Below are 16,565 nucleotides of genomic sequence, written 5' to 3'. Positions count from 1 at the left end.
TCCTCTTTCAGTGATACAGGTTTTATTTATTTATTTGTTTATTTATTGGTTGTTGTTTTTAAGTCGCTGCTCACCGAAAGGGTCTCGTGGCGACCTACATTAAAATAGTATAGGTTTTCTATGAACATATTACTTGGGGAAAGCATCTTCTTTTAGCAGTGAGGTACATTGTCTGACATTATTTGAGCATTAATAAAAAGAGTACGTTATGAACGCTCTCTGTCCTTGGGACAGATAGCACTGACTTGCTGTTATTTCCTGAAGGCTTGATCCGTAATTAAGAACATGCCTCATTTTTTTATGAAATCATAACTTTCAAAAAACGTTAATATAAATAATTTTAACTCACTGGAGAAATGGGAGCAAGGAGATTTTGCTGTTATGCTATTTCTTATTGTAGTTAAGTTTGGATGTTAGCCAAGTCATGTGAATATATCAAATTGTACTGTATTCGGATTGGGGGAGGGGCACAAATTTGAAGTTTGGTCTGCCATCAACTGTAGTGAAAGAATCCCAACCAGCAGGACCTGAAAAGATCTCTCTACCTGAGATTATGAATAATAAAAGATTTATTTATGAGTGTTATTAATGGATGTAATGCATTAAACAAATATGTTTAATGAAACTGTTTTTCCCTGTATTGTCTCCTATTCTTCTGCATTAGGTTAATTCTTTCCCCAGTAGTATGTATACTTTTATTGGCTATGGACTCGCATCTATGAGTTGGAAAACTGAAGTTTTATTCTTGCAAGCACAGTTTCTAATGATTTATTGTGACTACTTTGGGATTTGGATTGATCACATCTAAATCCTTTTGCTACTGAGTTGATTGTGTCATGTTCTCATGATGATTCTCCTGGATCTGTGGATCTGGCAGGTGATTCATGCTTACCAATTGCAGCTGGAGTGCACATAACATGGAAGTCTTTAAAGTGATCACTTTTGTTTTTCATGCATCATGCCCCATGCCTGAGGGTGGAGGGAGAGTGGAAAATGAGCAGGGAATTTGGTCCTACCATGGGAACTGCACTCAGTTTAGATCTTCATTCATATGCAGTGCCATTTCCTTTCACTATGTAACACCAGTGTTGGTATTAATCATGTGCATCCCTTTGGACTGTGGCGTTTTTTTATCTTGAGTACTTGTGTGTTAATCCTGTGGGTGTTGCCATTCCTTCTACTTGCAGCCTCTCGACGTCATTCCAGGTCCACTAGTGCTCTCTCCACTGCTGATTCTATTGGGCAGTCAGGTGAACAAGTGTTAACTGCATGAATCTGCTTCTTATTGTCATTATAACACCGACCATTAGCACTTAGCATGTGCTTTTTTAGCCACCATAGGATTTCTTTTTTGTTGTTGTTAAACATGTTTTTGTCATTTCATTTTTGTTTGCTTATTTTATTCCAATGGTGGAAACAATGTTAAGATTGGAATCCAGGATTTTGTGATGCCCTTTCTACATGTACTGTAGGTGCATTGCATGGGGGAGGGGAACCCTCCTGGTATCTGCAGAAAGGCACAGATTTTTAATATCTTAATGCAGGCAAAATTGATCAGCATCAGCAATGATGAAATGTATACTTCAGCTGTGCATCTTGAAGTTTGGTTTCTCATTTTAATCTTTTTATCATAAACGGCCACATTCAATGCAACAGCTTTTTGATATAGTAATAATTTTCTGAGTTGAATACTTTAAGAAGATTAATAAACAATTTCACTAGAAATTTCCAAATACTCAATTTCATGACAGTTCAACAGTTGATAAGAAGAATTTAAATTCCAGGTAGTAGTACTCCAGAAAAGAGGAATATTAACATCAGTCTTCCTAACAGACCTAACAGAACTGAATACAGTAATGAAACATTTATGTAAATATAGAAGTCTATCAAAAGTGCAATGTAAAATTCACATACATCAGTGGTTTTGTAAAAGGCAAATATATAGGGCTGGGGTGGTTATAATTTATATGCAAATAAGATAAAAATTCTTTCCATAGGCCCACCAAACTACCAATGTTGCTCTTTCACATATAACTGCCTGGTGAGATTTTTCTAGAGCCATTAAAATATCCTTAAATATCTAGTGATCCTATATAAAAACCCTCAAAGCCAATTAGTCAAACAGACAGTATGATCAGGCCAAAAAGCCACTATAAATTAATAATTGCCTAGGATGGATCCAAAGGGGCTTGGTCACCAACATGGAAGTACTTGGCGGAAGGGGGACAGTTTTTGCCAATTCTTCTGCCCGTCTTAATGTAGGTCCCGTCATGCATCTTTCTCTCTCACACAGAGTGCCTACCACCCTCCACAACCTCTCTCCCACAGGTTCGGGGTTACAGGTAGGTCAAGCCATCAGATGTCACTGCCCTTTTTGCCTCTTTTAAAATCTATAGAGAGCCATGACCATTTCACATTTCAGGCCTTCTTTCTCACCCACAAAGACCTCAGCACATAGAGCTTCCCAGTCCCATTTAATAATTGCCCCTCACTCAGACAGAGCTATGGGTTGGGGACGCAAAGACTGTTTCGTTCAGATGCTGCCACCAGTTTTTCATATCCTCAGCTTGTGTGTGTGCGTGTGTGTGCAGGGAGGGTCTCTTTCCCTGAGTCAACCAGCCAACAGGGTTAAACAGACGAATTAACTTTTATTTACGGTTTGAACATCACACTGAATGTAGTGGTTATAACATTTTTTTTCCTATCAAACTTTTGAACTGTTTCCCTGTTCCAATATTTGGGAACTTCTATTACAAATGGACTTTCCCCCAGTCAGCTTTAAGCTACTCTTCACCAGAGCTTCACTCAGCCAGGCGCACTCTCATCTGCACAACTGCTCTCTTCAGTTCCTTCAGCTGCTGTGGTTGACTGTCACTCTCACTAACATTCGGTCAGCTCCCACTGGCTGCTCTTAGGGAGAGGCAGAATCTAACCTGTCCATTACATCGCCTGATTCTCAGGAGGAGACCTTCATGGAGATCAGTGGGCTGCAGCTACAGGAAGAGGGTAAAAAAGTTCTGTTCTGGATCCAATTTACTACAAGCATCTTGTTTATTGTAATCACTCCACAGCACCCAGTTCTAGGATTGCCAACCTCCAGGTGGCATGTGGACATCTCCTGCTATTACAGTTGATCTCCAGATAACCAAGATCAGTTCCCCTGGAGAAAATGGCTGCTTTTGAGAGTGGACTGTATGGAATTAGACCCTGCTGAGGTCCCTCCCCTCCGCAGGCTCCACCCCCCCCCCCCAAATCTTCAGGTATTTCCCAACCCACAGCTGGCAACTAGGGTTGCCAAACTCCAGGTACTAGCTGGAGATCTCCTGCTATTACAACTGATCTCCAGCCAATAGATATCAGTTCACCCCTCCACAAACCCCACCCTCCTCGGGCTCAACCCCCAAAACCTTCCACCGGTGTCGAAGAGGGACCTGCCAGCCCTACTGGCAATCCTACACCTGGTACCAGAACAGAACAGAACTTTATTAGAACATAAGCATGGCCGGATCTGTGCTCTGCTAGGCCATTACCAGTCACAACCAGCAACCAACAACACAAGTGAAAAGTGAAACTAAAGCAGTCTTTTATCTTAAGAGATCATGTTATACCATACAGTAACAGAACATCAACAAATTCGCAACTGCCTACAATATAACATTCATGAAGCTATTCATATTTCAACTGAATGGGCTGGGCCTTAAGAATTTGCACTAGTTTCTTAGCCAAGGCAAGTGTTATGATTTATTTTGAGTTTTTCTTTGGAAAGCTAGCTATTTGGGTAGGATTTAGTCTGCAAGTGTTAGTCTTTGGGATGTCTACCTTGGAAGCAGAATAGACAAATATTGACTGCTAGCTCTAGCATGTGAACCAAATTGATTTATTTAAGAAAGTGTTGTAAAATAAAGAGCACTCAAATTTAAAAAATTATTTCTTTCAACATTGTGAATTTTAAATCAGAAATGTGTATTTATTCATACAGTTCTCATAAAATATGTTCCAGATTTGGTTCCACAGACTAGTTCCCCATCTCTGTAATAGCTCAAGAGAGAGAGCAAAGGTGGAGGTCGCTTGCTACCATGAAAAATGCTAAGCTGTAAAATGCTTTTCTTTTCCCTCTTCCCCCCCCCCCGTTCTCTGTTTTGCAAAGGTGCTCTCAGTAAGTGAGAAAAGAGAGTATACATTGTCATTAACCATCTTTAAAACTTTTATAACTTAATTAATGATGTTTTCACTTAAGGATCCCTCTATCTTACTGGATGCCCAGTGCCTGCCAGATTTTAAAATCTAAAGTTCTATCCTGTGTGTAAGTTCTATCAGTTTGTGACAGTGGACCTGTATATTGCTAGAGGTCCTGCCAGCCAGTGTTTTGGCTGGTAAATTCCAACACTCGGTGCCCCCACACACACACGCATGTTACCTAGCTACCCAGTCAGAAAATCATGAGGAATTTTTTCTGTCCCATACCGCCTCTGTGATACATGCACTTTTTGCATGTACATTCACAGAGTGATACATGCACAATAGGAGAGGGTGGAAAACGCCTTCTTAGGTCCTGTTGAAAATATTATATTGAACAAAATGGTTTTTAAACACCCAAAAATGTATGCCCTGTGGCATAGGTTTCTGGTTTATAGCACACACAGGCTGCAGCAAACTTCAGGTTCACAAACTTGAAGCTAGCTGTGTAGAACCTGCCCATAGGCATGCCCAAGCACCACATTTAAACCAGTGTACAATAATTTGTATCACAAAACATTTGTCCCAGATATGTTTTATTATATAGATCCTTCCTGTGTCACTGAATTTTATCAGCAAAAATGAATGAGAACTGCAAAATATTTTCTTTGAATGTACAACCATAACTTTTCATTTAAATGGTTCTCATAGTGTGAGGCAAGTTTTCTTAGAAATACATCGATAATCTGTGTCATACTGCAGCCCTAAGCACTGTTATACCATTCAAAGTTCATTGAAGTCAATTGGCTTAGAAGAGTATAACTGAGTCAAGAAGCAGAATACCAGCCTTTTCCAGACCGTATAGCAGAATAATAATTGAAGAGCTTGAAATTATAGTAATTTTGATTTTAAACAGTTTTTCTAATATAAATTTGTAAAAGTGGGGGCCCGTGAAACTCACGGGGGGGGGATCCCATGTCCCCCTTTCCCCAGTCACCTTCCTGCCTGGCTGCAGCAAGGCTGTGCCGCTGCCACGGATTGGACCAGAGTGGCTCCCAAGTTCCGCCACTGCCACAGACAGGCCTGCCAGTGTCTCCCAGGCTCTGCTGCTGCTGTGGATGGCCCCGGAGTGGTTCCTGGGTTCCACTGCAGCGGCTACGCACGCAGCTGAGCGGATGGGGGTTGGATGCTGGCGCTCCATGCTCAACTGGGCTCTCGGGGGATGGAGGCTCATGGAGGCACTCCAGGCCGGCGGGGGATGGAGGCACCCATGAAAAGTGGAACTTTTTTTTATTTGGGGGAAATTTAAACCCCTCATTTATTTATTTGTTTAGTTTTCAGATTTTTCTACAAACTTCGGCAGTACCCCAATTTTTAAAAAACATCTGTTTGGGGTAAGTGTGTCCCCTGTCTGCAGATTTAAGTAACCGCAGATAGGGGGCACTGTTGGGAATTAGGCATATTGATTCAGAATCTTGAGGAGGAACTAAAGCACAGCTGGTGTAGGCTTGCTTCTGTGCCATTGTAGTAGCCTTGGGACTCTTCTGAGATTTGTCAGAGAGTTCCCTTCCTGTACCCCAACATCTTTAGCTAGCTCAAAACCATACAGTTTTCTTGAGACACAGAGACTGAAGTACTGAATCCAAAGTAGCAGTTGCATCCCACTGCCCATACCCTAAAAAGTAAGGCATATAGATGCGTACCATACTATCCTTGGTGGTCAATTGACTGTCAAGTTGCAGTCAACTTATGATGACCCTTTAGGGTTTTCAAGGCAAGAGATGAGCAGAGGTGGTTTGCCATTGCCTGCCTCTGCATAGTAACCTGAATTTCCTTGGTGGTCTCCCATCCAAATATTAACCAGGACCAACCCTGCTTAGTTTCCAAAGAACTGATGAGATCGGGCTAGCCTGGACCCTATACTATCATTAATTTAGATATTTTTGGTTGGGTATTTCAAAGATTTGCACCTTGATTTATTTTGCCATTCTGATTATTCCCATCTTTTTAAAAGCTATCTTCCCTTTTCTAATGCAGTCTAAAGTTGCTTAAAAGCAATAGCAAGGATTACCAGTTCTGGTTCCTTAGAAAACTGAGAATTTTGCAACGGGAGCTTGTGTTGTTGTTTTTCCTTTCTACTTTCACTGGCCCATACCTTTTTGCTTTGAATGCCTTTTTCTTGGAGAGTGTCTATAACCATGTTTGGGATACTTATTTCATGATCAATAAGATTTGTCCCAAAGAACATTCTGTATGGGCACTCCAGGAAAAAAGTTTCTGAGAAAGGTGACAAAGTTCATTTATGTGTCTTCTATAATAAATTTCAGCTGCACGTTCCTCCTTGACCTTTTTTTGGGTGGGATGCATCTTCTGATTTCATATGACATGAAGCTGGTCCTTTCAGCTTCATGTGGGCCATTCTGGGTCCACTGCTCCCTGTATGAAAGCATGGCATACATCTTGATTTTTGCTATGCACATGAGCAAAATTCATGTCCCAATGTTTGTCTTCAGCACAACGATATTGGAGATGGTAATATCTACTATTTCAGCTGTGGATTTACCACCAATAATAGAAATATCTCCATAATCAAAGGCACAATTCAGCTGAAGTGCAGCCTTTTTCAAATCCCTTTCTTACCATTGGTTGCATTTCTCCCATTGAAATCAATGGTACATAAAAACGCTTAGCTTTGGCTCTTTCAGACCCTAATTGCCTTAACGAATTGCAAGATGCATTGCACAGGTGAAATTCCATATCACAGTGAAATCGACCTAGCAGTACATTGATTTGTCACATTCAGGACATTGTTATCTTCTCATCAGAGAATTATCTAACTGCTTGGAACAAAACAAACAATACTTTAAAACAAGTGTTTGTGCTGCTTCTGCAACTAAGCGCATTATAAAAGGGGATAGTAATAATGTGCACTTTTTATTTTTCTGTAAATTATCATGTGTCAGTTATTTTGGAAGTAGCTCTTCATTTAACATGTTTATTTTTTGCATGTAATGTGTTTTATTTTAGAAAATGTGCTTGTTGTAAATTTGAAATGTCTGATCTGCTGATACATTTTCAAAAGTGGAAACTACTATAGACAGCGTGGCCATGGTGCTTAAAAATTATCATTTTGGCCCTCCTTGTATTAACAGTGCCCCCCCTCCTCTTTTCTCGTAGTTTATCTGATCTAGTTTTAGTTTCCCTTCATGCAGAATGAACTTATACACTGAATATACCGAATGAACTTATACATGAACTTTTGTCTGAGTAAAAACTACGAGTCTTAACAGTAGCTCATAAATGATTCTTCCCATTCTATTTCTGTCTTGTGTCAGTTGTTAAAGAAATGTTTTTCCTTAATTTATATTAAAACAAATACCTTTACCATAGCATTTGAAAACATGAAGGTGTTTAAATTTTGTTTTTACTTAGTTTGTCTTTAAATATCTGTATGCAAATTACCATTGTAATTTTTTTAAAAAGTCACCTATTGCATAGTACCACATTACACCGTTAACTTGTGGAAATTAGTATTGCCACATCCCAGTAAAGGAGGTCTGTGCATCTTACACATCCCTATCTGTTTTGCAGTGCTGATCCAGGCCCGATTAACTGGCTGGGTGTGTCTTTTTGATGCACATCAGAAGTGCACATTGGCATTTGTCGTCACCTGTTGTTATGATTGGCTGGGATTGGCTGGGATTAGAGTCCATGGTTTAGATCCTGTGACACTGTTCCCCTCTCTGTTCTCTCTGGCCACTGTGGAGGCTTTCCTCTGCTGTTGTGCTTACTTCCTCTGCCACTAGCACTTCTGCATGCATATGGGCTCCTTGAAACACATTGGTCTTGCACATGTGGAAGTGCTAGTGCCAGACGAAGTGAGCACCACAGCAGCGAAAAGCCTCTGTAGCAGCTGGAGAGAAGCACAAGGGGAACAACGTTTCAGGATCCAAGCCATGGTCCCTTAGAAAATGAAATATATTTTTCATAAACATTGCCAATCTAACTCTTCTTTACATCTTGTTATTTGCTGCTAGAATATAAAAGGGTCAAATGTCATTGAAAATCTTCTATAGAAATTTGGGAGCTAATTCAAAGGAAAAAATGTATAAAATGATGACTGTTCACTCCCTGTGCATTCTGTGGGGATCTGTTTTTCAAGGGTTAAGATTCTGCAACAAATAAACCAGTATCTAAAAGAAACACAAGTTCTTCTATAACAGCAATGTGTACCAAAAGTTGTATGTCTACCCAAAACTGTAATTCATGTTATAGAGGTAAGACTCTGACAGTGCAGTGCTATGAAGAATTGCTCCAGTTGAAGTCCATTAATTTCAATGGGCTTAGACTGGAGTAACTTTGCATACGGGTTGTGCTGTAAATAGTCCAGAGGAGAGACAACTGGAGATACATGAGATTGTTAATATCCAAGAAATCTCTTATTAATGAAAAGGGAATATTGTTAATTTTGGAGGGATATTTGGTTTGTTTTTTGTAGAAAGTCCAGTGTGTTGTATTTGCTTGGTAGAATATGTAGATTTAATAAAACCTATTCCTTGACAGAGTGTCCCCCTCCCCAGTGTATTAGGAACATTGCATTCTTGCTGTTGCCTTGTTGTATGGACATTTGCTGAAGTTATTAAATCTCTGTCTTTTTGTCTTGGAGCAGGGGTCCCCCTGCTCCAAGTGAGCCAGTGGGCACCTTTAGAAATCTGACACAAGGCAGTGGGCACAACCACAAAATGGCTGCCACAGGAGACAGAGCCAACAACAAAAAGTCAGGGAATGACATTATGTAGCTCTTCAGTATTTCAGGCAGAAGCTCTCTTTAACAAGTTGTTTTTAAAATGAACATATTGTTTAATAATATTGTATTGCATAGCCACAAGTATACATATTGAGCTAGCTAAGAAATACTCATTTGATAGTATTCTGTCAGATCTTCAGTAGCCAACTAGAAGCTTTACTGGGCAAAACCCCCACCTGGCTCTGCCCACCTTTCATAAACACTTGGACAGCTCCAGGAAGGTATCGTTAGGCGCTGTGGTATTTACAGGCACCATATTGGGGACCCCTGTCTTCGGACTTGATCTTTACAAGTCAGTTGGCAAGCTTTATGTGTAAAATTTCAGAATAATAAGGGAACTACTCATGTGTTAGACTCAAAGGCTTTTCATGAAAGTAAAGATTGAAAATACTAAAAAATAAAATGTTAGAAATATCTCCAATGAATATCGTGGTAATTTTGTTAATAGTGCTTATTAGGGCTGTGCAAACAAAGAAATCGGTAAATTTCAGGTTCGGGTTTATTGGGCCCGGTTTTTTTTGGGAAACCTGAAATAAGCTGAATAACCATACCAGAATATATGGGCATTCGGCTTATTTTCCAGTTTCCCAGAAAAAAAATTGGCCCTGGGGGTCATTTTTGGAGGTAGAGCCCCCAAATTCACAGCATAGCTTGAAGGGACTGTCCTTGCACAAACCCCAAAGATTGGTGAAGATTGGGTCAGGGGGTCTGATTTTATGGTGTTCGGAAGGGGTCACCCCCTCCTCCATAGGCAAGCATTGCGAAGTTTCTCCCCAGGTTTGTGCATTCGGTAAAACTGAACTGGAAATTTACCGAAATGGCTAATTTCGGGTTTATTTTCGGTTCGGGTTTATTGATAGGCACACACCTAGTGCTTATACTTCATTCCTTGAAGAATCAGTGTGCTATCCCAAATCCAATTAAACAAAAAGACACCTTGAAATAGATCAAAAGTCTTCTCCTTCCCACTTTTTTCAGTAGAAAAATACACCTATGATCCGTGATCCAATACTGTTTCTGGGATCCAAGCTTATAACAAGTCTTTATTACTTTCTGTTGTAGTTGTACAAAGTGACCAATGCACAGTAGTGTCTAATAAATAGCTACAGCAGTTGCCAGTCGTTGGTGAGTTCCTGGTCAGCAGCCTAATTACTGTTCCAAGGGACTGTGAACTTGCTTAATGATGCCTTTCATTGTTATCTTTTGTGCAGACCGGTTTGGGCTTGGACAGCCAGGCAGGTTGCCTGCTTCTATGAATGCAATGCGAGTCCTCAGCACAAGCACGGATCTGGAGGCTGCTGTGGCTGATGCACTGGTAAGAGGAAAAACACAAAATGCTTCCAACACCAGGAAGTCACTTAAAGTTGCCTCCTGTATGTATATTCTTTCTTCTTGGTTTATAACTGTTCTTTTAATGTGCTGGTGTATGGTCCTGTTTAAATGTTTCTTTGGAGCTTTGGCATATGCGAATGCCAAACTAATGCTCTGACCAACTGTTGGAGTTGCTGTGGTAAACTGCCATAGATGTTGAGAAGATTGCTTGAAGGAATTAGGTGATTGTAAGATGTTAAAAAAGTGAACAGTTTGAACTAACCACTTTTATGCAAAAGTCAGTCTCCTCAGTTTTGATTCAACTAATTCCATGTAAAAGTACAGCAAAAGTCAGTGAATTATCTGTTGTGTTTAACACTAGGTACCATGTAGCTGTTTTTCTCAGGAGGCTGTAGTATGTTTTCCTGATGGCGCTATATTCATGATCTGTGTATGTCTGTCATGGCTTGCCTTGACAGTGTCTTTGCTTATGGTCTCAAATCAGATGTGCTTTGTTTCATGCATTATACTTCTCTCTGTGAAGAGTTTCCTTTTTCCTGTTGAAATGTCTGTCGAGAGTAATTGCCTAATTCTTGTACCAGGAAAAGTGGTAGAGGAGGAGGTCCTTGTAGCTCTAGGGGGTCTAAGGATTCTTGCTGGATTCTAGATATTCCTGATTTAATTTACAGGTGCTGCTCTAAAAGGTAACATTTTTGTTGAATTTGACTGCATTTAATTTTTGTTCATTCAGAAGGCAAAAAAATAAATAAACACCAGTCAGTTTATGTGTTTCCTATGGATTCCTGATGAATTGTTGTACTGACAGGAAACAGGAAAGGATTAGTAATTGCCCAACAAGGGATTGTGTAATTGTAACCCAGGTGACAACAGTTCTGAGAATCAGGGTGACATTATCAACGACTCTTGAGGATTGTTTTTGTCACATTGCTTTTAGAGTTTAAATTCCTATTGATAATCTAAAATGGTAGCTTTTGAGCAACTTTAGGCATTGCAAACAAGTGATGACTGCGAATGTATCAGTGACTCAAGCTTTGTTTTTTTAGCACTTTATACCTAACATGAATACTGCATGCATCTGGAGCTTCACATATTACACAGGAAGCACAAAAAGAGACAATCCATATACGCCTTCTGTCACAATTTATTTATAACATCCAAAGCTTTTGCCTTTCTGTTCTCTGCACTAAGGGAGACTCTTTCCTTTTATTCATATCTTTGAAGGTCCAAAACACAAACACCACAAATTGAAAAACCATGTAGAAAACCCTGGTGATCAAAACTACTCTGGAAATGAAAGGAGCAGTGGCAGCAAAATATCTTTTTTAATTCAATTTTTATTTCATAACTGTAATAATATGAACAAACATAAATACATAACAAATACACCATGCATGGTTTAACTTGTTCAGACTCAGTATCATATTTGAGTAACAATTTGTATATCTTGCCCAGGAAATGATTCCTTTTTTTTTCATAATCAGACTTTCAAATTCCGTGATGTCTCTCAATTTTCCCTCTGCTAGACAGTCTTTTCTTAATCTCAAGACCAGTTGACAATATGTAAGCCATTTTATTTTTTTTGTTCTCCTCTTTCTTTGTTTGCTTGTTTAGATTTCTCCACATGTATTGATCAGATCCTGATATGTTATATAATAATTGAGTTTCCTTTCTGCACTCATAATATGCTTTTATTGGAGGCATTAATAGTGACAAGTGTAGGGCTGAGCCTCTTTTTGTTTATCATCCATAAACCTAATAGACTATCTTTGATTACATGTTGCGTTTCTTGCTGTGACAAAGCTCTGGATATTTTTTTCATCCAAAGATGATAATGTAGTCCTTCTTTCAAATAAGCTTTATTAAACTCGCTTCTGGGTTTTTAATCCAATCGGAGATCCACACTAGACCGGCCACCTGATAATATAATTTCAAATTCGGTAAAGCCAGACCACCTCTAGCTTTCTCATCCTGTAGCATTTTAATCTGATCCTCAGTTTCTTGCCATTCCATACAAATTTGTTTAATTGTTGTTGCCAGCATTTCAAAGTCTTGTCTTCCAAACGAATCAGCAACATTTGAAATATGAAATTAAGGTTAGGCAAGACATTCATTTTGATTGTTGAGACTCTCCACAGCCATGATATTTTTAGTTTGGACCATCTCACCAAGACCTTTTCCATTTTTTCCCACGTTGCTTTGTAGTTATCTTTAAACAAAGTCTTGTTCTGTCCTGATATTTTTATTCCCAAGTATTTTATTGCTTCATCTGTTACTTTACATCCTTTAGTAAGTCCTGTTGCATCTTCTTTATGCCTCGAAAGGTTCTTTAAGATTATTTACATCTTGAGTTTATTGATTTTATAGCCTGAGTATTGTCCAGACTTTTCTGTTTGTTCCATATATATCCCATTGAGTCTTGAGGATTGAGACTAGATAGTACTACATCATCAGCATAGCATTTCATTTTAAACTCCTCTTCTTCCACCTGCAAGCCTGTAATTCTAGCATCTCTTCCTATTCTATTTGCAAGCACCTCCAATAAAATATTGAACAACAATGGTGATAACGGACATCCTTGCCTTGTACCTTTGTTGATCTGCAGTCTTTCCATTAGTTTCCCACTGATCAAAATCCTTGCTTTTTGTTTTGTATAGATACTCTGAATCCAATTAAAAAATCTCTCCCTGCAATTAAGAATTCCTAATGTTTTTCGTAAGAATATCCAGGAAATATTATCAAAGACTTTCTCTGCATCCAGAAATATGAATGAAGCTTTCTTACCCTTATTTTTAACATATTCTATTACGTTCTGTACAAAACGAATATTTGTCTTTTTGGTATGAACCCTGTTTGATCTGGATGTATAACCTTAGTTACTGTATTTTTCGCTCCATAACATGCACTTTTTTCCTCCTCAAAAGTGAAGAGAAATGTCTGTGCATGTTATGGAGTGAATGTGCGCACAGAGCCGGCTGGGCACGCTGGAACGACGCGAGCCGGCTCTGTGCGCCCCGTTCCAGCGCGCCCAGCCGTGCGCCCCGCCCGCCTCGCCCGCGTGCACCGCCAGGTGTGTGTGTGTGGGGGGGAGGCTTTTCTCTCTTTTCTTCCTTTTTCTGTCACTCCTTTGTCTCCCTTTCTCCCTCTTTTTCTGTCTCTTTTTTGGTCTGTCACACTCTGTCCTTTTCTTTTTCTCTGTCCTTTTCTTTCTCATCCATCCATCGATCTATCTATCTTTCTTTCTTTCTTTCTTTCTTTCTTTCTTTCTTTCTTTCTTTCTTTCTTTCTTTCTTTCTTTCTTTCTTTCTTTCTTTCTTTCTTTCTCCCTTCCCTTCCCTTCCCTTCCCTTCCCTTCCCTTCCCTTCCCTTCCCTTCCCTTCCTGATACCCAGGCCAAAAAAAGGTTTGACCCTGGTGCTGTTGAGACAATAACCACACCATGGTGGTGAAAGGAATAAATGTTTATTTATGGGCACACAAATAAGGTGCCCCCCCTCAGCTCAAGGGGCTGTTGAAGAGAGAAGCACACCGTCACTCCCAATCACAACCAATATATAGCCTTCCTTCCTTCCTTCCTTCCTTCCTTCCTTCCTTCCTTCCTTCCTTCCTTCCTTCCTTCCTTCCTTCCTTCCTTCCTTCCTTCTTTCTTTCTTTCTTTCTTTCTTTCTTTCTTTCTTTCTTTCTTTCTTTCTTTCTTTCTTTCTTTCTTTCTTTCTTTCTTTCTTTCTTTCTTCCACCCCAAAAACCTCCCTAGCCTCTCCCCTCCCCCCCACCCCCCCGCCAGGAGATTTACAACCGGTATGGCACCGGTATGGCCCCCGAATGATGTGATAAATATGCAAATGGCCCTTGGCAGAAAAAAGGTTCCCCACCCGTGTTCTAGACCAACCCTTTCCCCCATTGATCTAAGAAGGCCTTTCAGGGACAAAACCTCTAAACTTTTTTTTTTTTGTCTGTGGCACCCTAAAAACTAGGTGTGTGTTATGGTCAGGTGCGTGTTATGGAGCGAAAAATACAGTATGTTCTTCTTAAGTCTTTTAGCCATAATGAATGCAAAAAGTTTTTAATCCATATTCAGGAGTGAAATAGGTCTATATGATTGTGGTAATAAAGGATCATTTCCTTTTTTATGTGTTAATGAAATATACACTTCTTGCCATGATATAGGAATGCTTCCATCTCTGGTTATGTCATTTATTACTTTTTGTAGATTCAATGCTATTTCTTCTTCAAAACACTTATAATACTTTGATGTAAGACCATCAGGCCTTGAAGCCTTGTCTGGTTTCAGCTTACCAATAGCTTGTGTAATTTTTTTGTATTGTTATGCTTTGATTAAACATCTCTTTTTCCTCCCTCGTAAAGGCCTCAGTTTGACTGTCTTTGATATATTCCTCCATTCCTTCCTGGGTAAATTACTTTTTTACAATTTAGAGGGAGGGAGAATGAAATGGCTCCTTAATATATTTTTCCATATATCTTGTCCCGTTATTTTTCTTAACTCCAATTATAGTTCTTTTTTCAGATTCTTTTCTCAAACAATATGAAAGATATCTGCCTGGTTTATTAGCATGTTCAGAGAACTTCTGTTTTGCAAATTTAATCTTGTTTTGCATTTCCTCTGTGTCCAACATGTCTAGGATATTTTTCAGCTTTTTAATTTCCTTCAATATAGTCCTCTTATGTGTTTTGTAATGTTGCTCCTCTAAACTCTTTAACTTGTCTGTTAATTTCTTTCTTTGTTCTTGCTCCTCTTTCTTCTTTCCGATGTTTGTAGCTATGAGTTTACCTCTCATAAAGGCTTTACTGGCATCCCAGATCATTGCATTGGAGATACCTGAGGTATTACCTAGAGTAAAAAAGTCTTTCAAGTCCTCACAGCATTTTTTAACGATTTCTTCTTGCTGAAACAAATTGTCATTAAGCCTCCACCTTCTAATTTCTTGTTTCCCATATGTCCACACTATCTCTAATGGGTTTTGGTAAGCAAAAGTTTTTGGTGATATTTTGGCACTTTTAAGATTGTTTAACAATGTCTTGGATATCCAACACATATCTATCCTTGAATAAGAGTTGTGTGTATGTGAAAATAAGGTATAGTCCTTAGTCTTTTAATTCTTGCTTCTCCAAGTGTCTTTCAACTGCATCATTTCCATATAATTAAAAACATTTTGGGAAGTTTGCCTCCTTTATGATTTTTGGATCTATTCATTCACATCCCCATTCACATTACTTCTCTGTGTTGAAAGTCTAGTATTGTCTGAAAAAGCTTCTCAGAAAATTGTTCTGGTGCATTGCTGGGGGCATAGATTACTGTGATGGTAAAGATCTTTCCCTCAAATCCTTGTAATTTTTAAATTAAAAATCTTCCATCTGTATCCTTGACTTCTCCCTATACCTTTATTTGTGGATTTTTAACATAGATAGCCACTCCTCTTTTTTAACCTTTGCCAATGATGAGTATAACTCCCCAAATTTCTTATTATCTAAAATATGTTCATGTTTTATTTTTATATGTGTTTCTTGAAGACATATCATGTCTGCCCCTAATTTATTTAGAGCATGGAAAGTCTTATTACACTTGAACGCCGAATTTAATCCATTAATATTTAATGAAATGATCTTTAATTTATCCATTTGAGGCCTTTGTTCTTAAAGTGCAGCAGCTTCCACAAGTTTATCTTCTTCCTTTTCAGAATGTTCTTCTTCCTCTTGCTCTGAAGATTTATTATCCTCGTCTTTTTCTGCAGGTTGTGTTGGAACCTTTTGCTTGATCAGTGTTCTCTTCCCTGATGGGAGGAAAACTTCCAGAGCACAAAATGCACTAGCCAGTGGTATCTTCTCTCGTTCTTTTCAAGTATTGGTTTTAAGAAATTGAATTCTCTTCTTTTCTTGAGTACACTTGTTGGTAAATCTTGGCACCAATTTTACTTTTGTAACTTCCTGCCTACTCCCCTTCCTTGCTGATAATATGCTATCCAGCAGCCTTGTTCACAGAAGGAGCATTCTTTCCCCCCATATCTGTGGAGTAGAAGCATTGTTCCAACAATGCTTTATCCCACCAATCGAGCCAATGTTCTGCCAGTCAAATTCTGTCTCCTGAAATGTGCTTATTTCTGTACCTGTAAAAGGAGATTTCTAACCTCATTCAAACAAGCGTATTGAGGACCCAGACAGCAAATCTGGATCTAATGTAAAACTCTCCACACCCAAAAAAGTCTTGTTCCTCAGCTGGTCACAGGGAAATATGAGAA

The 16,565-nt window shown here is 39.1% G+C and overlaps 1 protein-coding gene across 8 annotated transcripts in view; it reads left to right on the top strand.

The window, feature by feature from the left end:
* Window positions 1-16,565, top strand: part of CLASP1 (cytoplasmic linker associated protein 1) — a 266,876-nt gene that overhangs the window by 177,105 nt on the left and 73,206 nt on the right. For all 8 annotated transcript variants that reach the window (XM_056861271.1, XM_056861272.1, XM_056861270.1 and 5 more), the window contains one exon: window positions 10,195-10,298. In XM_056861271.1, coding sequence (XP_056717249.1) covers window positions 10,195-10,298 — 104 coding nt within the window. The remainder of the gene's footprint in view (window positions 1-10,194; window positions 10,299-16,565) is intronic.

The sequence above is a fragment of the Euleptes europaea genome, chromosome 15, assembly GCF_029931775.1.
Source record: "Euleptes europaea isolate rEulEur1 chromosome 15, rEulEur1.hap1, whole genome shotgun sequence".
In the NCBI taxonomy this organism is placed as follows: Eukaryota; Metazoa; Chordata; class Lepidosauria; order Squamata; family Sphaerodactylidae; genus Euleptes; species Euleptes europaea.
The sequence above is the reverse complement of the archived record's forward strand: the minus strand, read 5'-3'. Positions and strand labels throughout refer to the sequence as shown.